Source organism: Lutzomyia longipalpis, chromosome 3, assembly GCF_024334085.1.
Source record: "Lutzomyia longipalpis isolate SR_M1_2022 chromosome 3, ASM2433408v1".
NCBI classification, from domain to species: Eukaryota; Metazoa; Arthropoda; class Insecta; order Diptera; family Psychodidae; genus Lutzomyia; species Lutzomyia longipalpis.
Window position 1 is genome coordinate 27113487 of NC_074709.1, and position 22769 is coordinate 27136255.

Consider the following 22769-nt stretch of genomic DNA (forward strand, 5'->3'; position numbering starts at 1 on the left):
GTAGTGAGACAGTGTGGCGCTAGAAGCCGTAGTTTGTCCACGTTTTGAAAATAAATTTTCCAATAAATCTCATATTTTTCGTGGTGGAAAATTAGTGAAAATGGCTCAATTTGATTTAACATCGCGCAATTGCCAATTCCTCGATAGGCATCTCACGTTTCCACTCCTGGAATTCCTCTGTGACAAGAATGTAAGTTCCTTCCAGGAAGGGTTGAGTTTTCCTCCCATATCTCTTGAGATTTGTGAGTTTTCCGGGAAAATCTCTGTCAAGATTAATTCAAAATTGATCTAGAATTGATTTATTGGGAAAAGAGTTTTGAGGAATTGGAAAAACCAATGAAATTGGGGGTGTAGGTGAACATAACCTCAATTCGGTTAATGGTTTGATTGCCTGGCATTTCTGATACATCCTGGGTGCTTCTTCTTCAGAATTCTTGGTCAGGATTAATCAAAAATTGCTTTAGAATCTATTTTTGACAACAATTCGTGAAAAAAGATAGAAGAAAAGCGAGAAAAATCAATGAAATCAAGACATAACCTCAATTTATTGCAATGAAAGCAATGAAACGACTTGCTGGCAATTTCAAAACATCCCTCCCGGCTTTCTTTTGCAGATTTACAGCAAGGAAGTCTTGCTGGAGTACATCCTGGATACAGTGGGGAAGACTAATATGATTGATTATACAATGGACACGAGAAAACGCCTCAATTTAGGCGAACAAATGCCCGAAGTGAGTAAAAGAAAATTTTCATTCTTTCCGGAAAGAGTTTTTAACCATCTGTTTGACCACGAATTTTTTTCAGGAACTGGCCCAGAGACGTGCTAAAGTTCTCACAAAACTCAAAGAGTTGCAGAATGAAATTGCTCCACTGATGAAAATTGTGGAGGATCTCAAAAATACGGATTCAATGAAGGATTCAAAGACTCTCCTCAATGTTCTGCAGAAGGAATTCAATGTAAGTGTGCCCGGAAGGTGCTAAAGGAGCCTGAAATTGATTTTTTTTTGTTGTTTTTCAGTTCAAAATTGAGATGTTGGACAGTGTGTACAAGTTGGCAAAATATCTCTATGAATGCGGCAATTACGTGGATTCCATTTCCTATTTGTACTTCTGCCTCCTCGTGATGCAGCCGACGGATAAGAATTACCTCAATGTCCTCTGGGGGAAGCTCGCAGCGGAGATTTTAACGCTGAACTGGTCATCTGCCCTTGAGGATCTCAATCGTCTGCGGGAGTACATTGATAACAGCAACTTTACGAATGTCCAGGCACTGCAGCAGCGTACGTGGCTCATTCACTGGAGTGTCCTGGTGTTCTTCAATCACGCCAAGGGGAGGGATCTCATTATTGACATGTTCCTCTACAAGCCCCTCTATCTCAATGCAATCCAGACAATGTGCCCCCACATCTTGCGCTACTTGGCCACAGCGGTGATCATCAATCGTACCCACAGGAATGCCCTGAAGGATTTGATTAAGGTCATCCAGCAGGAATCCTACACGTATCGTGATCCAATTACGGAATTCCTCGAGCATCTCTACGTGAATTTTGACTTTGAGAGCGCCCGGATGAAGTTGCACGAATGCCAGACGGTGATCATTAATGATTTCTTCATCATTGGCTGCCTCGCGGAATTCGTTGAGAATGCCCGTTTGATGATCTTTGAGACTTTCTGCAGGATTCATCAGTGCATCACCATCAGGTGAGGAGATTTAACTAACTTCTTAATTCTGGCCTAAGTCCTCTTAAACATTCTTTATTTTTTTAAACTAGCTTTAAGGCTTCAATTTTTTGATCTAGTTTTAAAATTCTAAGTTAAATTTAAATTTTTTAAGTCAATTTAAAGTTTTTTTCAATGCAGTCCTAACTTTTTAAGACTAAGCTTCACAGTTCCTAAATTAAACTTTATTTTTCGAAGTTAGGCCTAGTTTTTTTCTCCTTTAAATGTTACTTTTCTTTAACTTTAATTTTTTTTGGACTAGATCTAAGCTTTAAATTTAGTTCCAAGTTTTCTAGTTTCTTAGTTTAAATCTAACTTTTTCTGATTCAATATTTAGTTTTTTTTTTAAATCTAGTCTTAAAGTTCTAGGTCTAAGACTTTTAGACTAGGTTTTACTTTTTATTTTAAAAGAATCTGAATTTTAGACTAGACTTAGTTTTTTGTCTAGATTTGAGGTTTTTAAGGTTAGTCCTGTTTTTTTTAATTTTAGGTTTAATATTTTTCAGACTAGACCTTCATATTTTAAACTAAGCTTAACTTTTCTTAAATCAAGTTTAAGTTTTGTAAGCTAGTCCTGAGTTTTTAAGTCTAGACCTAACTTTACATAATCCAAGATTAATTTTCTTTGGTATAGGCCTTATTTTCTTCGTTAAGAAAATACAGTCATCTAGGGGGAAAACAATGACCTAAAAATGTACTAATTAATCTAAATTAATTAAAATTTTTAATCTAAAAAAATTTTCGTTAAGGCTTACTCTTCTTAAACTAAGCTTTAGTTTTCTAAAGTAAGGACTAATTTTTTTTTGTCTAATTCTAACTTTTTCTAATACAAGATTTCGGTTTGGAAGCTACAAACCGAGCTCTTCAAAAAAGCTCTAGCTTTTTAGGCAAAGTTTAATTTTCTTACTTTAAGCCTAAATTTTGTAGCATAACTGTAGTTAGGCTAATCTTTAGATTTTTAGGTTAGGTTTAGATTTTGTAGGGTAGTCCTGAGTTTTTTAGTCTAGGCTTGAAGTTTTTAGTTTAGACCGAAGTTCTTTGATCTAGGCCTATATTTTTAGTGTACGTACATCTAACTTTTTCTAATCCAAGAATTAGGTTTTTCACTCTTCGCCGAAACTTTTTAGTCTAGGCCTAACTTTTCAGTCTAGCTCTAATTTTTTAAGCTAGACCCAAGCATTTAAGTCTAGGTCCTAGTTTCTTAATCTAGGCTTTAGCTTTTTAAATCCAGCGAAAAAAATTTAGGCCTAGCTACAAAATTCTTAGACCTAACTTAAAGAAGTGAAGTCTTTAATAAAAACTTAGGCGTAATTAAGGAATTTCAAGTCAGAACTTTGTGTAATTCCCTGATTTCCTTCCAGCATGCTGGCTGATAAGCTAAACATGAAGCAGGATGAGGCTGAATGCTGGATCGTCAATCTCATTCGCAATGCACGTCTCGATGCGAAGATTGACTCAAAATTGGGGCACGTTGTAATGGGGACGCCTCCCTTGAGCCCCTATCAGCAGCTTGTGGAGAAGATTGACTCCCTGTGCGTACGCTCAGAGACCCTAACTGGCCTTGTGGAGCGTAAGTATCGCGCCAAGAATAACGACAGTGGAGACAACAACTGGAAGTACTACTCTTAGAGCGCCCCCATCTCCCGAGTATTTTACTGTATTTTGTAATAAATTCTTTGGATTTATATTTCATCTGAATAAATTGAAAGGAATACAAAAAAAATAAAGAAATTTCATTTTAAAACTATTCCGGAAGATGGATTCATTCCTCGGAGACTTCCGGAAGGACAACTTGTGGTGGAAGGGGACCCGTGAAGGCATTCCGTTCGGCACAGTAGCGTATGAGTTTGCACCAATTGGGATCATTGGCCAGCAGGAAGGCATTCCCGAAGATAATGAGGAGACTCTTGGCACGCGAGATGGCCACATTGAGGCGTTTGTTGTTCTGCACGAATCCCATTGAGTACTTGAAGTCGTGCGCCAGGAAGTTCTTTGACGATCGCACCGTTGACAGGATTATAATGTTCCGTTCCTGCCCCTGAAATTCCTCCACTGAACCCACTTTGGGACACTTTTCCGGGTCAATTTGATACAGGAAGAGCCGAATACGCTTCACCTGTGCCTGATACGGCGTTATGATGCCAATATCCGAATGCTCAATGCCCATTGAGTAGAGTTTCTTCAAGAGTGAGTTGATCTGTTTTATTGGAAAAGAAGCAGAAAATGTTAATCAGGAAAAAATAAATTAAATTGATAAACTTACATTCCTAGCTTCAAAAGGATTGTACCAGGATGGGCTATCTGGATCCTGACGATTCTCACCGGCGATTGAGAAGAAGAAAACTCCGTGATTCGGATCGGCTTCATCGGAAAGAATAGGACGGAACTTTTGCAGAAAAGCAATCTCAGGCGTTCCCTCTTCGGCGATCTGACAATACAACGAAACAAAACCGTTCAGAAATCTCCCAAAAGCTTCAAACTGAGACTCAACTCACCGTTGGAATAAGTTTCCCATCGTAGAAGAGATCACTGTAGAGTTTGAGGACACTCGGGAGGCTACGGTAGTTGTAGATGAGCTGCGTCACAAGCCGCTCATCAAAGCCATACTTGTGCCGTTCGTAGTTCTTCTCATACGGGAATCTCTCGAGAATTCGATCGAGAAAACTAACACAAAGTCCGTGATTTTTGGCAATTGGACTTGTAACCTGCGGTCCCAGTTGTCTCGGATCTCCTGCCAGGATTATTTGACCCATTTCCATATTCAGCAAACTCATTGGGATGATTGTTTCGGGTTCATTGCATTGCCCTGCTTCGTCCAGAATAACGTGCGTAAAGTGATTTGACTGCAATAGGAAGGATTCTTTACTTTCCTATCGTTCAGGTTTTGCTGAATTTAGGAGCTATAGGCTCTTCTGAAGGACCTAACAAGATTTGTTCTGTATGAAAAATTCTACGTCCTAGACTGAATTCTCTGTCCTAAAAAAAAGGCCAACTTTATAGGCTGAGACTTTAACAGACTTGCTCTGTAAAATTAGATCTGTTGTCACGAAAAATCCAACTATATTTCTAGACTGAAAGATATTCATTCGTAATAGATCAGTTTCTAGCCTGTCTAGACTACATTTTGTTCTCTAAACTAAAACGCCTTCAACCTGCAATAAATCTTATTTTCTGAGGTAAGTTTACCCTTCAACAAAATACAGCCTGTTCTGTATAATAAAATGAAATCTTTCCTCTAAAGTTAGGCCTAAAGTTTAAAGGAATTCTAGCTCTCTTGCTCAAATAATTTGTATTGTCTGAGGGAAGCCTTATTGCTACTGAAGGCTATTCTATAACAGAAAACCGGTTGCCTAAATCTGATCTAAAGTCTAGACCGTCTAGACTACTCTTAAAATAAAAATGAAGTCAAAATGAAGCAGAACTTCTAGACTGAAAACTTCCGTCTACAAAAATTAGGTCTGTTTTCTAGAAAAAAAAATCCTGCAGGTCCTTAAAATTTCTGCTCTAGAAAATTGTCTTTAATCTAAAGATCAGGCTCAAGTTTAAAAACTTCAAAGAACTGGCTTAATTTAACAGATTCTTTTTTTTTTCTAGAAATAAGGCTTCAGTGTAGAGATTTTTTTTACAGAGCAGAACTTTTAGGGGCCTACAGGATTTTTTTCAGAGAACTTAACATAGGAACTGTTTTGTTCAAGCCAGTTCTCTTGACCATAGTCAGTCTTCTCGACTAAAGTCTATTCTCTTGATTGAAGCCTATTTTGTAGACTGAAGTCTGTTCTCTTCTAGTCTTAAGCCTTCCTTCTAGACTGAAGTCTGTTTCCTAGATTTTAAAGACTTAAGCCTGTTTTCTTGACTGAAGCCTATTCTTCAGACTGAAGCCTAAATCAACAAACGCTCATGAACCCCGAAAAACTTTCCCTCCAGATCTGACAATAAAACCCTGATCTGCCCTTTAGAAAATTCTTCATAATTCTCCAAACTACAAAGTATTCCTTACCTTGAGATTCAGCGACATGAAGGATCCAAGTGTTGCGCACGTTCCAATGATTACCTTATGCTCTGCCAAATACTTTGAATTGCAATACATCTTGAGGCCTGTCTCCGTTTCCTTGACTTCATTGCTCGTTGTGCCGTCGATGGAGATATCACAGAGAGCACAGTACGCATGAAGGTGCTCAGGAATACTCTGCCGATCAATCGCACTGAGCCCCACGACGCGTATAAAGGTCCCAGGGAGGAGAGCTTTGCAGCCAATGAGACGTTCTGTGATGAGATTGCACGCACTATTGGACGATGCACTGACCAGTACACGTGCATGAGGGATATTCTGAACAATCTGGAGGATTGCCTCGAGCACTGTGTACGTCTTCCCCGTTCCCGGAGGCCCGAAAATCACATAGGGCATTGGACGTGCCTCTCCGCGTAGGATATTCTTTATTGCCCTCTTCTGGGACTCATTGAGCTTCTCATTGAACCACTTCAGCTCCTGCCCCGTCTTCTGATCAATCATCCTCTCATCGTTCAACACTACGTCCACTTGGGGGGTTTTGGGGGTAATTTTAACGGGAAAAATAACTTCTTCGCCAAGTTGCTCCAAGACTTTCTCAACGGCATGATGGAGTTTACGGATCTGACCACGTGTATAGTGAAATTGGACATTGTACAGCTCCCCTCTGTAGTTGTACTGGAAGGATTTGTCAAACTTCACGAGGACACGATTCTGTTGGATTTTATGGACGTGCCCTTCGAACACTTGACGCGTGTTCCATGGGTTTGTGGCACGAATTATATCGCCTAAACGCGACAGGATATTAAAGTGAGGTTAAGAATTAAGAGAGAATGTAAAGGATAAACTCACCCAAAATGAGAGAAGGCCTCGTTTCGGCAACATTGTCAATATCCAGGGAAAGGTAATCCTTTTCGGGACGCTTAAAGAAGACTTCCGTGCGATCGTACACCCGGAAATCCACCCACATTTGCAGCTCCTCCAGGAAGAGGAGATTATGGAAGAAACGTGAGTACGTTCGGGGCTCTAGGGGATTCTTCAGCACCGGGTAGGCCCTCAAGACGCCATCTTCTGCGTCAATTCTGTTACTTGCCCCCAGGACGAGCTCCTTGATGTTATCCGGAACTAAATACTGCCCAATTACCTTCGGCATGATCCCCGTTGTCTTCCTCAGTGCTCCCCCACGCACAACATCCGCATCTGTTCGGCCAAACTCCCGCACGTACCCATTGTTGTATCGGGATGGCCTCTGTGGCCGGTGCTGCACCTCCTTGTCATCCGTGCCCACTTGAATCTCCACCTGTCGCTCAACGTGAAGCCCTCCGGCAAACTTCCACACAAGCTTCTCCGAAGACAGCCCATAGAAGCGCCCCTTCACGAGAAACTTGTACGTTTGCCCCTGTCCCGGTTCCAGCACAAATGACGTATCGACTGTGGGTGAAAGAAGCTCCAACTGACTGAACTTCTTCGCCACCGGAATGATGAGACGGAAGAGTTTGTGACTCCGTGCGGAGGTATTGCGAATCCTTATATCCAACTCAGCTTTTTGCTCCACATCCTCAAGAAAAATTTGCTGAATGTCATCCACAACAATCCCACGTTCATCCTTCGGCACCGGTTGCTGCTGCTCTGGCGGTTTGTCATCACTCTGCAGCAATTCCGGGCGTTTTGTGAGTACCAGCTTGAGGCAGCGCCAATTAGTTTCCTCCTTGATATTCTCAATTGCATCATACGTCACCACATCCCCCATTTGTGGCACATAATCCGGCTCCAGGGCATCCCGGCTGAAGGAGATGTTCTTGTTGATCCTTCCGCCTCCGGATGGATCCACCCTGGAGACCGTTCCAATGTCCACGATACTCCGCACGGGAGTGATTGAGACGCAATTGAGGATGGCCCCGCGATAGTCAAAGAATTGATCATCTGTCTGCATTTTGCACGTGAGGATAATGGTATCCCCGGCCATGGGTCTGAACTGAATCTCCACCGTTGAGATGTTTATCGTCACATTTCGCTCCACTTCCGTCTCAATATTAACCATTGTGCTCCCGTGCGACTCCACGAGGCTCTCCTGAAAGGCAAACATTATATTTTTGCAACTTCAATTCGCTTCCCGGAAAGTGCCCAAAGTGGCTGAAAGTTGTGCAGTCATCCTGCCCAATGGATCAGAAAGTTTCAATGGGATCTCAGGAACTCCTTTTTCAACACCCGGTTGATCCTTGATGCCATCTTCAGGGCAAAATCTGTCCATTTAGGAAGTCCCCTTTGGAATTGCGTGAAGTATTTTAATAAACTCAGATTTTGACCTCTAAATGTCATCAAGGATCAGCCGGGTGTTGCAAAGGAAGTTCCTAAGATCCCTTAGAAACTTCCTGATGCATTGGGCAGGATGACTGCACAACTTTCAGCCACTTAGGGCACTTTCCGGGAACATATCAAATCAAACTTCAAGTTTCTAGATAATTGTAAAATTAATAGAAAAAGTACAGTAAAAAAAACATTGAAATGGAAGAATTTATTTAAGAATCTCTGGAAATTCTTCAAATAATGGTCACCAAGGAACTTTTGGAATGCCTAGAAAATAAAAAATTCTGTACCCTTGAAGAAAGGAGTTCATGCACGGCCCATGTAAAAACTCCTCTATCGCAGAACAATTTTAACCAATTCCTTCTTGTAGAGAATAAGAAAAAAATAGAAAAATCGCGAGAGAAAATCCCCAACATCCACTGAGATCATATAGAAAAATGCAAAAAAAGATTGACAAAAAATTCAAAAATTGCGACGCCATTTGCAGTTTTTGTCCCCCTAAAAAATGTTTCAAAACTTTTTTGTACACTTGTCACGCATTTTCCGCGGAGATTTCTTATTTTTCAATTACAAGATAATTGGCATTTTTATTAATTATACAAAATTAATTCAATCAATAAAAGTTTCAATTTTCTTGTAATAAATGTTCATTATTAATTTGAAAAAGAAAAAACCTCCGCGGAAAATGCGCGACAAATCTACAAAAAACTTTTGAAACATTTTTTATAGGGACAAAAATGCAAATGGCGTCGCAATATTTGAATTTTTTGGAAATCTTTTTTTTTTTTGCATTTTTCTATGTGACCTAAGTGGATATTGGGAAGTTTCTCTCTCGATTTTTAATGTTTTTCTTAGTTTTTTATTTTTATTCTCTACAAGATGAAATGGGTCAAAATTGTTCTGCGAGAGAGGAAGTTTTTACATTGCCGTGCATGATCTCCTTTAGTAATGGTCATAATTTTTTTTTAACTTTATTGCTTTTTCCCTTTTTCAGGACCCTTTTTTTACTCCTGAACAAAAACAATTTATATGCCTTTAAACTTTTTCTGAGATTTTTTTTAAATCTTTTTTTGCTTTTATTTTTACCTAAAATGAGACTGAAGTAAAAAAACTAAGATTTTTTTCTCTGATTTCTTTCAGATACGGAGAACCTTTTTTATTCTTTCCTTACATCCGGAGAATTTTTTACATTTGAAAATGATAATTTAAAGCTTTTTTTTTCATTAAAAATAACAAATAAATTTATAAAAGATTTTTATCAATATTTTGCAATTTTCACGACCATCATTGTGTCGAAAAATCAAAAAGAAGAAAATGAAAGAAAATCTGGAAAATTAAAGGAAAAAGACTCACCACAGTGCCGTTGATCTTCCTAAGATGCGTCCCGTAGAATTCCTCGAGATTTTGTTCAAAGATCTTCTGCTCATTGAAGTTCCCACGTTCCCATGCCTCCTGCAGCACTGAATCAATCTTTACGACCTTCACAATGCCATCGGGCTGTTTGTAGGCGAGATAGCTCACCCGGCAACCCTCAGCAAAGTTTGTAAACTCCTTAATCAGGTCAATCTCGAAGCGGAAGTTGTTGTCAATCACCCCGTACGAGGGAAGGAGCTTCGTGACCCATCCCTGTTTCTTTACACACTCTCCGGAACGCTTCAGCTCCTCCCGGTAGCGTTTCTCACGCTCCTCCTCTTCCCTGCGCTCAGCATCATCATCATCTGGCCCTTCTAGCTTCTTCAGGGCCTCCTCTAGCTTCTTCTGCGCATACTCCGGACGTGTCCGAAGGTAGTGCGAGAAGGCCAAATCCAACACCATCTCCAGAGTATTCATTTTTTTTTTTCAGTTCTTTCTTTATCCCTCCCCCGGAAATTCCCCAAATTAACACAGAATACTTTACGACTGCCCGATTAGCTTGTCAATTGGATCATATTTCCACTCAGTCTTCTTCAAGTAGGACAACTCCTTCCGGAGATTGTGAAGTCTCTTTGCGTGCGTCTCCAGCTGCAAACTATCCTCACCAACTTCCATGTACAGCATAAATTTGGAACAAGCGTACGCCTGACGGCGAGATGAATCCAAATCCGGTGTATCAGATGTACTGTATGGACTAATAAGTTGAGCCACGTACTGGAAAATACCCAAAAAAAACAGCCCGTTTAGCTTCCGGAGCTTTCAAAAGAAGAGAAAGTAAAGAGAAAGTTGAGGAAAACTCACATCTTTCGATTCCCCCGATGATTTTCCAGAAGATTTAGTCTCACTGGACATTCTACACCACTGACGCGCAACTGTAAAACTGATCAAGCACGTTATTCCGCGAAAGGAAGCCCGTTTTTTGCTGATTCCAGGGATTTTTCTGGGAATTTCGCTCTTAACCTCAAAATTGATAGTTTGAGTGAGAAGATTGTTTGTTGTCCTGCCGTCTCACTCGCACTATTAGTTTTTTGCAGGTTTCTTGTGTTTTTCTATTAATTTTCCCAGCCGGATGTGATTTTTCTCAACCAGGAAGAGATGCAATGCTGAATAGCGTTGAGAGAATTAGGGAAATAAAGAAAATTCGTGAAAATCTAATTTCCAAAAAAGCACAATAGTTCTCTCATTGACCATAGTTGGAGTAGTGGCGCTGCTTTAGCAAAAAGAAACTAAAAGTGAGGTTAGGGAACACATCAAAAGAAAAAATCCAGACGCTTGAACGGATCTTCCTCGTCCCTTTGTAGTTGAAGAATTCAGTGAAAAATCCATTAGATTTGTGATTAAATCATCTGAAAAATGGAGCAGCTGGTGCTGAATCTGCTGGGAGGTGACAATGAGGTGATGAAGAAGGTAAATATCGGTGAAATTCATTCAATTTTCTCACCACGAAAATTCCATTTGGATGAAACACGTGTCCGGAAAGGAGTTCTCTCACATTTTCCCACGCATCCACCCACATTGTGGCCATGTGTCTTCCTCAAATCCCTCCACTATGTCCTTCTTCACAATACTTAAGCATAAAATACAAGGAACAATCCCAAATTGAAGGAGAAAATTCATTTTTTCATGGGAGAAGCGTGATTTGCCGGGTGCCATGAGCAATGATTTTTTTTGCTGCTCTGCCTGACCCACAGATTCCCCCAACAATGCTCAATTCTTTTTTGTTCCTGCTTCTCTCGCTCGCTGTACCTTTTTCGGGGTCGTGTACAATCACAATGTACAATCAAACAGACATTCCATAATCTATTTTTAGTGTGTTGTCGAATAAAATTGTGAAAAATTCCTCCACGCGGCAGCAAATCTGCTTCCGTCGCGTGCTCTCTCTCTCTTACTCTTCCACCATCGTCCCTCCCACATCCGTTCCCGTGATTCCGGACACGTTGTGGTCCAGATGAGCGTCAGAAATGCCAGAGAAATGCAACAAAAGGTGCGTGATTGATGGAATTTTGGATTTGATTTATTTTCCAGGCCACCAATGATCTTCAGGAAGCCTTCAAGCGCCCGGAAACGATTCCAGCTTTCTGTGAGCTCATTGTCTCGTCGGCAAATCCGCAAGTTCGTCAGTACTCAGCTGTTTTACTAAGAAGACGTCTCGATAAGCTGAGAAATTGGCAGGTTTTGCCTCAAGAAACGAGAGACATGTAAGTTGATCCTTTTGTGAGATTCTCTGATTGTTTTAGGAAATTCCAATTGAAAATCTTATCAGAAAAAAAAATCTTATCAGAGTTAAAAAGTTTCCAGATGAAAGATTAAGATTTTTCTTCTTTCCTTAATTCAGGATAAAAAATGGGATTCTTCAGCGTGTTTTGATGGAGCCCGAGAGCTATGTGCGTAATGCGGTAATTCGTTTTATTGGCGTAATTGTACGTCATGAATTCCCAAAGAAGGATCAATGGACGAATGATGTTCTCAAATTCATCTATGACAATTGCTCGGCCAATGATGCGAATCTCAGCCAAATTGGGGCGAATACATTGGATATTCTCACGGAGGTGGCACCAGATCAATTCCTGCCGCATCTTCAGGCAATCAGTGAGATGTTCTCAGCTGCCCTGGCGGCAAGTGAGAGGGCAGGGACAATGGGGAATCCCGTGGTGTACCACATTCTCGTGGCACTTGGGAATCTCGTCAATTGCTCAGAGGATAATTCACAGTATAAGCACATTTACCAAAATCTCCTTCCGGACATCACAAAGGCCCTCCATGCGCTTCAAGGAGATCCCGACAAGGTCAGTTATTTTGCATGAAAATTCATTTAATTGAATTTTATTTAATTAATTTCATATTGAAAATGAAATTTCTCAGCTCTGAATCATTACACAGAGAGAGAAAAGATTTTCATGTTATTATTTTCATTTATTTTCTCTATCTTACTGTGTCATCATTTTGTGCTTTTATAACTTCAATTTCAATTCCCGTGAAATCAATTAGTGGGGGGAATTAATGCGTGAGATCAATTAGGGAAGATGACAGAGTTGCAAAGAAATGATTCTTTATAGATTAAAGATTTTATTTTTCAGAGAAAAAAAATTTATTTGAAAAATTTTTCAACATAACCTCAAATCTTTCTCACGTGAAAAGTTTTGAAAGAAATTTTGGGGAGAAAATGGGAAATGTTTGAAAGAAAATTTATAGGAAAAGTTTCTTTACGAATGAGCAAAAGAGAGTTGAAGAATATCTAGAATTTTTAACAATAATTTTCTATAAAATTGAGAAAAATAAAATAGTTTCTAACCTCAAAATTGATCAGTTTTCATGAAATTTATTTGGAAAATATTCTCCAGATAAAAACAAAGAATTTACAGAGACATTTCATTAAAAACTTGTTAAATGTCCTAGATTACTTTCATAAAAATTCAGTATATAACCTCAGTTTCACTCATTTTTTCAATTCTATTAGGTATATGAAAAGTTTTAAAAGAAATTGCAATAAATAACAAATCAATTTTATAAATGAAAATAAGAAAAAAATCATCAAAAACTTTTTAATACTTCAAAGAATTAATTTTTTAAAGTTTTACGCATAACCTCAAAGTATTAAACCTGAAACCTCAAATTCAATTCTTCATAGCAAAAAAAAAGTTCAAAAATGGATTTTTAACACAAATAAAAGAAAACTTTTGATTAATATTAACAAAAAAATGTTCTCCAGACTGGATGAAAAATCCTTATTATTCTTTTGAATATTTTGCAAGAGTCGAACAACAACATAACCTCATATTTTTTTTACAATACGTAACCTCAATTTTAAATGTTCATCACATAAACATTTCATAATTAATTTGTGCAATCAAAACAGCAAATATTTGATTGAAATAATCAAGAAAAGATTCTTCAGAGATGAGTAAAAAAAACTTTGATAAGCAATTTCAAAAATTCTCCCAAATATTTTCCAATAAAAGCATCAAATAAAGACATAACCTCAAATTAAAATTTTTATCACATGAACATTTAAAAATGAATTTGGCCCTATGGACATGAAGTTTGCGGCCGTAAAATATAAAAAAAAAATGAATTTTTGAACAGAAAAAAACCTAATTTTGAATAAAAATTCATAAGAAAATAATCTTCAGGATTGAAAAGCAAAACATTGATAAAAATTCTTCAAATCCTTCCAAGCTTTTTACAAAAAAAAATCATATAATGACATAACCTCAAAGTATTTTTCATCAATGCATAACCTCAAATTAAAATTTTTATCACATGAACATTTAAAAAAGAATTTTCGAACAGAAAAATGCTGATTTTTGAATAAAAATTAATGAGAAAAGAATCTTGAGGAATGAGCAAAGAATTTGAAAACTTCTCCCAAAGATTTTAACAAGTATTTCCATTAAAATTTCACGAAAAAAGAAAAATCTTTAGCAGCTTCTAAAGACGTCTTCCTTCAATATTTTTTTCTTCTTCTTTCTGTGTAGTTTATAAAAGCATTCGAAATTCTGGAATACATTGGTGATTCCATGCCGAGTGTTGTGAATGCACATTTGAAGCTGTTGGTGGATTATTCACTTGTTGTTGCGAGTACACAGCAACTGGATGAGAGTGTCCGGGTGCAGGGTATCACATTCCTTGGGCAGATTGTGCGCCTCAAGAAGAAGGCAATAATAAAGATGAAGATGATTGAGCCAATAATTGGGGTGTTGTTCAATTTGATGGCCTCCACACCGGCTGGGGATGATGATGAGGAGGAATATTTTGTGGGTTCAACGGAGATGTCAAGCCCAATGACGTGTGCAACGCAAACAATGGACATTTTGGCACTCAATGTGCCACCAGAGAAGCTAATTCCACCCCTTTTGGCATTGCTGGAGCCGGCGCTTGCGGGGCAGGAGCCGCTGCCGAAGAAGGCGGCTTATTTGTGTATTGCCGTCATTGCGGAGGGATGTGCTGAGACAATTTGCACGAAGTATCTGCCGCCGTTGTTGGCGTGTGTCAAGCAGGGTATTGTCGATGGGAATCCCCTTGTGCGGAATGCAGCTCTCTTTGCACTCGGGCAATTTGCGGAGCATCTTCAGCCGGAGATTAGCAAGTATGCCGATGAGATTCTTCCGATTTTGTTTGAGTTCTTGCATCAGTTGTGTGCTCAATTGCGTGCCGAGGGGAAGGAACCGAAGCACATTGATCGAATGTTTTATGCTCTGGAGACATTCTGTGAGAATCTCGAAGATGCCATTGTGCCACATCTCCCATTGCTCATGGAGAGATTGTTTGAATCCCTCAATCCAACGTATTCCGTGCATCTCCGGGAACTTTCATTGAGCGCCATTTCTGCTGCAGCAACAGCAGCAAAATACGAAATGCTGCCATATTTCCAGCAAATCATTCAAATTCTCAAGCTCTACCTCGTCAAGACGGATGATGAGGATCTCCGTGCTCTAAGGCCACAAGCCATTGACACACTCGCTGCTCTAGCACGCACAATTGGCAAGGAGAACTTCCTGCCACTCTCTTCGGATGCCCTCAATTTTGGGCTTGCGCTCATTGAGGATTGCAAGGAGCCCGATCTCAAGCGTGCTTGCTACAATCTCTTTGCCTCCGTTGCTGAGGTACTCAATCAGGATATTGCCTCAGTGCTCCCCACCATTGTCACAGCAATGCTTGAGAGTGTGAAGAGCACGGAGGGGATTATGCCGGACTTTGATGAGGAGGATGAAGAGAATGGTGGGGATATCTACAATGTGGGCACGGAAGTGGCTGAAACGGATGAAGATATTGACATTGAGACGTCCGACAATGAGGATGATGACGACGATGTGGCCATTGCGGTGGAGAATGCATTTATGGATGAGAAGGAGGAGGCAATTATTGCCCTCAGGGAGATCGCACTGCACTCTGGGTGAGTTCCTCTTTTGGTATTTTTTTTTCAAGATTAATTTTAAGATTAATTCGAGAAAAAGGGCTTTAAAATGAAAAAAAAAGAATAAAAAAGTAAAAAGGTAATGAAAGAATCTTATAAGACGTTTCGAATCTCATAGAGAATTTACTTCATCAGGTCCTAAAGAGATTTAAAAAATATCTGTATTTGGAATTTCCTTTAGAATTTTGACTTTAATTTTATTTTTAGCACAAAAAATTGAAAAGAATTCAATTTTGATTTAAAAACAAAAGTGCTGAATTAATATTTCTAAGTGCTGATATGACTTTTCAGTGGAATTAATGAGTTAAAAAAATTTATGAAGGTTAAAAAATTCAGCGATAAGTTTAAAACTCAATTCAGCACTTTTTTATGTAAGCTAGTAAACAAATTTGTTTAGTTTTCAAATTATTAAACTACGCTAAACTTTTTTTGTTTTAATGACTAGTTATATATACTTTTTTCAAGTGCTGAATTTGATATTTTTTACCTCACTAATTTCACATTTGTAACTCATTGGTTTAATTTTTTTATTAAAACGCGCCAAACAAAATTCATTTCAGCGCTAAATGTCACATTTTTAACTCAATTTTAATTGCTGGATTTACGTTTTTAAGTGTGGATTTTTAAATTTTCCTAATGGATTGAATTTACTTTTTTGACGAGTCTTTTTTTTTCTATTGTTAGGCGCTGAATTTATATTTTTAAGTGCTGACTTTGGTTTATTTTTTTAACTCATTGCATTTAATATTCTTTTAATCCGTTGAATTTCCTTTACTTTTATAAGCGCTGAATATTCAGATCTTTTTAGTGCTGAATTTCATATTTTGAAAAGACTGAATTCACATTTTTAAAATGCTTAATTTTCACTTTTTTAAGTGCTGAATGTAACATAATAAAACGCTGAATATCCATTTAGATGAGATTTATTATTTTTTACTGCTGAAAATATTTATAAGACGCTGAATTTACATTTTTAAGTGCTGAATTGAATTTTAAATGTCTGTTCACGATTAAATAACAAAAAAATATCCATTCAGCGTTTAATTTTAAATACAATCTTAACCTTTTCTTAAGATTTTTTTTTTTTCAAAAACTTTTGGAACTTTTATTCAATTTGAGCACATCAGGGTTAATATTGCGAAATGTTTTTGCCTTTTTGCAGTGCGGCCTTTGCTCCGTACATCCAAACAGCCTTCCAGGAGGTTTATAAGCTCATCAATTACCCCCAAGATGACATTCGTCGTGTCGCCGTGGAGGCACTCACGCAATTCACGGTGAGTTTCTATGAGATGAAGAATGCCGAAGCCGTGCGTGAGTGCATTGTGATCCTCATACCGAAATTCAGTGAGATTATCCGTACGGATGAGGAGAGGAATGTGGTGATGGCTGCCCTGGAGGCATTCAATGAGTTGCTGGATAAGCTGAAGGGGGATGTTTTTAGTGTTGAAGATCAGAAGGATGCGATCTTCGAGTGCGTGATGGACGTGATGCTGGGGAAGGTGGCGTGTCAATTTGACGAGGGGACCAACGACGATGAGGCGGAAGATAGTGAATTCGATGAGACGATAATTGAGACAGCTGGGGAGATTCTTCCGCGCTTCGGCAAGGCTATGCGTCCGGAGGAATTTGCTCCGTACTTTGGGCGTGCCTTTACGCATTTACTGGAGAAATTGGATAAGGCACGCCGGAAGGAGGATGCTGACATGGAGCGCGCCTACGTCGTTGGGGTCCTTGCTGAATGTTTTGAGGGCTTGCAGAAGCACACGAATACGTGGATGGCGACACTGATGCCCCTCCTAATGGCCGGGGTGCAGGAGAAGAATGATCAGATCCGGAATAATTCAGTCTTCGGGCTGGGGGAGCTCGTAATGGCCGCCGGGGAGTTTGCCTATGATTTCTATCCGCAAATTCTGCAATTGCTGTTTGGTGCTGTGACCAAGGAGCAAGATGCAAATACGCTGGATAACATCTGTGGCGCCCTGGCGCGTCTGATCATTGCAAATAGCTCGTTGGTACCGTTGAAGGATGTACTGCCGGTGTTTGTGCAGTATTTACCGCTAAGGACGGATTTTGATGAGAATTCGGCTGTCTTCAAGTGCCTTCACGTGGCCTACCAGCAGGGTCAGCAGGTGCTCGTTGAGCTAATGGAGCGCATTGCTTTTGTGGCACTTCAGGTTCTTCAGAAGAAGGAGTACAGCAATGATGGTGAGTGTTCAATTTTTATTTATTTATTTTATTATTATTGTAATTAAAAAGAAAGGAGTTTATTCATTTTTTTAAATTTAATTTTGAAAAAAAAATCTTAAAGAGAGAGAAAAAATATTCAAGAAATTCCAACAGGGAGCATTAGAGCATAAGCTTTAGAGCTTCTTTCGATGATTTTTAATATTGAAAAATAGGATTATAAAACACTAATCGTAGCTCTAAAGTGAATATTTGATAAATTAAGGGGCAAAGCATATGCTGCAAAGGCGGTAGGCCCCGGAAAACGTTGACAGAGGCTGAAAATTGCACAAGTAAAGCCCAACTTGGGTCTGTATAGCTCTAACTTGATAATGAATCTTATGCTCCATGTACACATAATACAAAGTTACAAAAGGGGCGTGGTTTATGGCATTTTTGACGAACTTTTGTAGACTTTTTTCGTTGAATTTCAACGAAAAATGGAAGTTCTTTTGGTTTTTTTCCTCTCAAATGTCCATTTGATTTTTTTTCAATGTGCATTTGAGAATAAACTTAACGGGCGAAGCATATACCGCAAGGTCTGGTGGATGACAATGATAGTGATGCGCGACTTACGTATGAAGACTGAAAATTGCACAAGTAAAGGCCCAACTTGGGGCTATAAAACGTCAAATGATAATGAAGCATATGCTGCATGTACACAAAATGCAAAGTTACAATAGGGGCGTGGTTTATATAATTTTTTGTGAGCTTTTGTTGACTTTTTCCATAGAATTTCAACGAAAAATTAAAATTCTTTTAGGTTTTTCTTTAAAATGTTTTTCTGTCTCTAAAAATAAATTTATCTAATGTTTATTTTGATAATGATGTAAAGAGCATAATAATGAATAAACTCCTTCAAATTTATGATAAAAATTCAGGAAAAGAATAATCAATTTAGAGTATTTTTAAGGGATTAATTTCATCAAATAATTAAGGCAATTATTCAATTTTTAATATTGAGTAAAAGGCTAATTTTCTTCTTTTGGTTTGTTTGTTTTTTCTGCAGAAACTCGTGATTACATTTACAATTTTGTCCAGCAAATCCGACAGGACTTCCCGGAACAATATGGCAAAGTTATTACGAATAATCCCGAAATAGCTGCCTTTGCGGCAAGTTTTTAATATGAAAAAAAAAACATTTAGAAAAAAGTAAGAAATAAAAAAAGATAAAAAAATAAGCCCAGTTAATCATATTATTTTCTTTTCAATGTTATTTATAATTTAAATAAAAAAAAGTGAGTTGAAAATGGTTAAAAAAAAAAGTGAGGAGATTTATATAATTATAAAAAATACCAAGAATATTATTTTCAATGTTTTTTTCCACACAGAAAATGATAGAAAAAATATACTTTTTAATGAGAATTTCTTTTGCATTTTTATTGCGCAGCGGAAAATTGATGGAGTTGTGAATTTTCCATGCAGTTGGGGTGCAGAGCAGAGAGAAGAAATAGTTGAATAATGAAGAATTTTTATTCAAATAAATTTGGGGCACAATAATTCGTATAATAATGAAACATCCGGTCAATTTTAATAAATTCATCCGACCTCATTCTTTTGCCTTCTGTTTTCCAAGCTGTTTTTGGTCAAGGAGGGGGGCGGACAAAGAGTAAAATTTTAGCTACAAAAGGGTATTGATTTAAAAGGTCAAAAAAGAGGAGAAGAAAGAAAAGGAAAAACGTCTCGCAGGTGGCAAGAAAAATGGGGTTTATGGGGAATATAATTAAGTCTTTTTCTCCTTTCTTTCTGTATTTGTTGGGGAATTGCAAATGAAACTTCTCTCAAATTTCTCTTAATAATCCCCCCCTTAAAACAACCGGAAACTGTTGATTTTTATTTATTATCCACACACACCGTCGTCGTGAGATTTTCCCAAAAGATTAATTTTGTAGCAATAATCTGGCGGGTTTTTCCAGCACAGTGACAAACCAACGTCGTGGAAAAGCCAAAAGGTCATCAATTTTTTTCTTTTAGCTTAAGCGAAGAACTTTGCCAGAAGGAGCTGTGAGATTGCTCCAAAGAACAGTTTAGAGATAGAATTTCACGATAAGTGTGAAGTGGGGCGTCAAGTTATTGAAGGATTGCGTGTGCGGAGGAACAGAAGATTGTCATAAAAACCCATCAAAAGCACGAAGGAGTGTAGAAAAGAAGAGATTTTGCCCTTGATTTCGAGAGACACATGGTGAGGATTTGCGAGGAATGATTGGCAATGAATCAGAGAAATTTCCTCAACTTTCAGTTTGGATATTTTTAGATTTATTTTTGCGCGTTTTTAGAGTTATTTTTTGGCATGAAAATGAAGTTCTTCTGTACTTTGATGCATTGGCGGTTGATAGGGGTGTCTGGGGTAGAATTGGAAGGAGAAATTGTCAGGTACCTAAGTTTAGTTTTGGGTTTAAGATTTGAAATTACTACTAGAAAGCTTAATAAAAAGTGAAAATTGAATAAAATTAATCACAGAAAAAGAAATTAAACTAATTAATCAAAATAGACTTAACAAATATTAAGAAAAAAGGTTAAAAACTCAAAATTTTTTTTTATTGAATTTCAGTTTAAATCAAAGCAAAATCAAGTTAAAATTTCCACATAAAAACGAATTTAAATATTCTAAAATCGCAATTAAGTCGTTCAAAATTAAGAGAAATACAGAAACACAATTTAATTGAAAACTAATCAAAATCGAGTTAATTTTTATTAAAATCTGACAAGGTAAAGAAAATAAAAAAAATATTTCTAAATCATTCAAAACAATTTAACAAATATCGAGTAAATACCGAATGCGCTTCTCATCGAAAGTAAAAAAAAATAATAAAACAGACTTAAATCGATTGAAAAATCGAATTAAACTGATCAAAATCTAAGCAAAACCACTTTTTTGTTATAATTTTTTTAAAAAAATCGTAGATCATACAAACTATTCAAAATCGAGTAAAAATCTAACGTAAATTCAATCTATTTAGATTGTCTAAAGGAGGTCAAAATTGTTCCACAAATGAGGAAGCTTTTCATAAACCCATGAATAAACACCTTTTACAGCAAAATCGAGTCAAAAGAGATGATTTAAAATTCAATCAAATCGGATCGAAAATTCTTCGAAAACTTTTTTCGATTTTAATAAAGAATCAAAAATTAGTGATTTGTTTAATTTTTTAACGTCTTGAGAAAATTTAAATTTGTCTAATGTAATTCTTTCTTACCTCTCAAGTTCTCATTAGACGAGTAATTATACATTCGTCAATGATTTATTAATGTTAAAATCGGGCGATAAATGCTAAATTCTTTAAAATAAATCGTTGAAATCACGCTAATGCTTAAAGATTAGGGCTCTTTATCACGGAATCTTTTGATTTTTATTCAGATGAATGAGAGCCATCTGTTGAGCTTTTTTCTTCTTCATTTTTGGCAATTTTTTCCTCTATTCTATTCTCTCTATCTTTCCCTGATCTTTTAATAATTAAATTCGATCACTTTTTCTAATAAAAAAAGTGATTTTTCGAGATGCAATGAAGCACCCAAAAAAATGAAAAAGTCTCCAATTCTCCATAAACAAACACTCCCATTGATTTTTCCATCAATTTTCACCGTGCTTAGTTCCAATTCGTTCCTTTTTTTGCGATAAAATTCCACTTTCTCGCGTTCGCGACTGGGGGTAAATCAAAAGCAAAAGACAATAAATTTCTGCCCCCGTCCGACAATCCCAACTTGATGCTTACCCCCGAGAGAGAGCATTGATTTCCCTTTGCAAACTACCCTCCTTTAACATATAGCGCGCTTCGTATTGCACAATCGCTGCATAATTATCAATAAATTATCCCACTATGTGAACTTAAAGGTGGGGTGCCGCCATCCACCTCAAAGTAGGGGTTGGGGGGTCATTATTGCGGCGACACAGAAGTGTTACAAATGATCATCGCATTCAGCTGAGAGCGTTGGGATTAATTTATCTCTTTTTGGTCTTTGTAAAAATTCAATTTCCTCACTGGGAGAGGCTCCTCTTTCGTCCTTTTTTTTCCTTCATTTTCATTCGCGCGTGGGTGGTTTTTCCGCGCGCAAATCGATCACTCACAGTGTGCCCCTTCTGTGTAGCCCAACCCCGCGAATGACACAATCCGTGCGTGCTTCAAAATGCAAATGAGACGGGAGGAAAGGAACCAGGGCCCCCAGCCGCACACTGTAACGGCGGCGGCGGCTTGATTTTGTATAAGCTCCGGCGGCGGTGGCTTGAAAAAAAATTTTTTTTTTCCAAGACTCGGCGGCGGCGGCTTGATTTTCTGTAACCACCGGCGGCGGCGGCTTGAAAAAATTTTTTTTTAGCGAAACGCGGCGGCTGCGGCTTAAAAAATCGCATCGGCGGCTGGCTCAAGCGGTTTGAATTTTGGCGCGTAATAAATTTAATAAAGCCCATTAAAAAAAATTCCCTTGGGATTGTTTTAAAGAAAAACGTCCGAGTAAAATGCATTTATGCCCGCCACATAAGATTTTGTGGTGAAAATTAAAATTGAGTTGAAAAAGTGGAAAATTCCCGAATTTTGTTTTCTTTTACAAACATTTTCCGCTTTCACCATTTTCTTACCTAAAATATTGAGGAATTTTCCCACTTGAAGACTTTTGTTCTCTTCGATGTCATGAATTTTCACTTTCCATGAAAATCTCACTTAAATATATTCGCAAAAAACACTTTTCATGTATAAAGTATGTATAATATCCTCTTTTTGGAAATTTCATGGCAACTGTATCATTTTCCTGGCCCAGAAAAATCGTTTTTCCTCTTCTTTCTTTCTGCGAAGGTAATTTTCCAATTTTCACACAATTTTCATACATAAAAAAAAACTTTATCATAAATCTCTAGAAAAATCGCCTTATTGCTGCGTGCGTTGGTGAGTACTCACACATGCGCGCATGCTATGTGTGTATTTGCTCCTTCCTCCTGCAAGCGTGGTGTGTAAAACTTCATATGGGACTTTTGCTCATACGCCGGTATCGGTCGCCTAGATGACGTATAGCGTAGTGGTTTTATAGCTTTTGGTCTCGGGATCAAATCTCGCCAAATAATTTTTTTTTCACATTATGTTTTTTTTTTCTTTTACACATTTATGTCATGTTTAATGAAATAATTAATTACGTTTATTTAATTCGCTCTAATAAATAAAAGAATTTTCGGAATAAAAAGAATTTAATCTTACCCTT

General features: G+C 37.8%; 4 protein-coding genes across 4 annotated transcripts; 2 read left to right on the forward strand and 2 right to left on the reverse strand.

The window, feature by feature from the left end:
• Positions 1 to 5: 5 nt before the first annotated feature.
• On the forward strand, positions 6 to 3450 carry LOC129793517 (eukaryotic translation initiation factor 3 subunit E). The gene is made up of 5 exons (XM_055833615.1): positions 6 to 190; positions 615 to 731; positions 805 to 957; positions 1019 to 1701; positions 3081 to 3450. The coding sequence occupies exons 1-5, from the start codon at positions 101 to 103 to the stop codon at positions 3346 to 3348; spliced, it is 1311 nt and encodes a 436-aa protein (XP_055689590.1). The 5' UTR covers positions 6 to 100; the 3' UTR covers positions 3349 to 3450.
• LOC129793477 (probable RNA helicase armi) lies at positions 3380 to 9862 on the reverse strand. The gene is made up of 6 exons (XM_055833552.1): positions 9386 to 9862; positions 6578 to 7796; positions 5717 to 6513; positions 4215 to 4562; positions 3983 to 4147; positions 3380 to 3916 (listed from the first exon to the last, which is right to left on the reverse strand). Exons 1-6 carry the CDS (start codon positions 9860 to 9862, stop codon positions 3482 to 3484), a joined length of 3441 nt encoding a protein of 1146 aa, XP_055689527.1. The 3' UTR covers positions 3380 to 3481.
• LOC129793553 (uncharacterized) lies at positions 8878 to 10519 on the reverse strand. The gene is made up of 2 exons (XM_055833662.1): positions 10247 to 10519; positions 8878 to 10159 (listed from the first exon to the last, which is right to left on the reverse strand). Exons 1-2 carry the CDS (start codon positions 10295 to 10297, stop codon positions 9926 to 9928), a joined length of 285 nt encoding a protein of 94 aa, XP_055689637.1. The 5' UTR covers positions 10298 to 10519; the 3' UTR covers positions 8878 to 9925.
• A 122-nt stretch (positions 10520 to 10641) lies between these two features.
• On the forward strand, positions 10642 to 18947 carry LOC129793479 (importin-4-like). Its single transcript, XM_055833554.1, has 6 exons — positions 10642 to 10852; positions 11471 to 11643; positions 11781 to 12231; positions 13921 to 15338; positions 16522 to 17564; positions 18592 to 18947. Exons 1-6 carry the CDS (start codon positions 10799 to 10801, stop codon positions 18705 to 18707), a joined length of 3255 nt encoding a protein of 1084 aa, XP_055689529.1. The 5' UTR covers positions 10642 to 10798; the 3' UTR covers positions 18708 to 18947.
• Positions 18948 to 22769: the final 3822 nt, after the last annotated feature.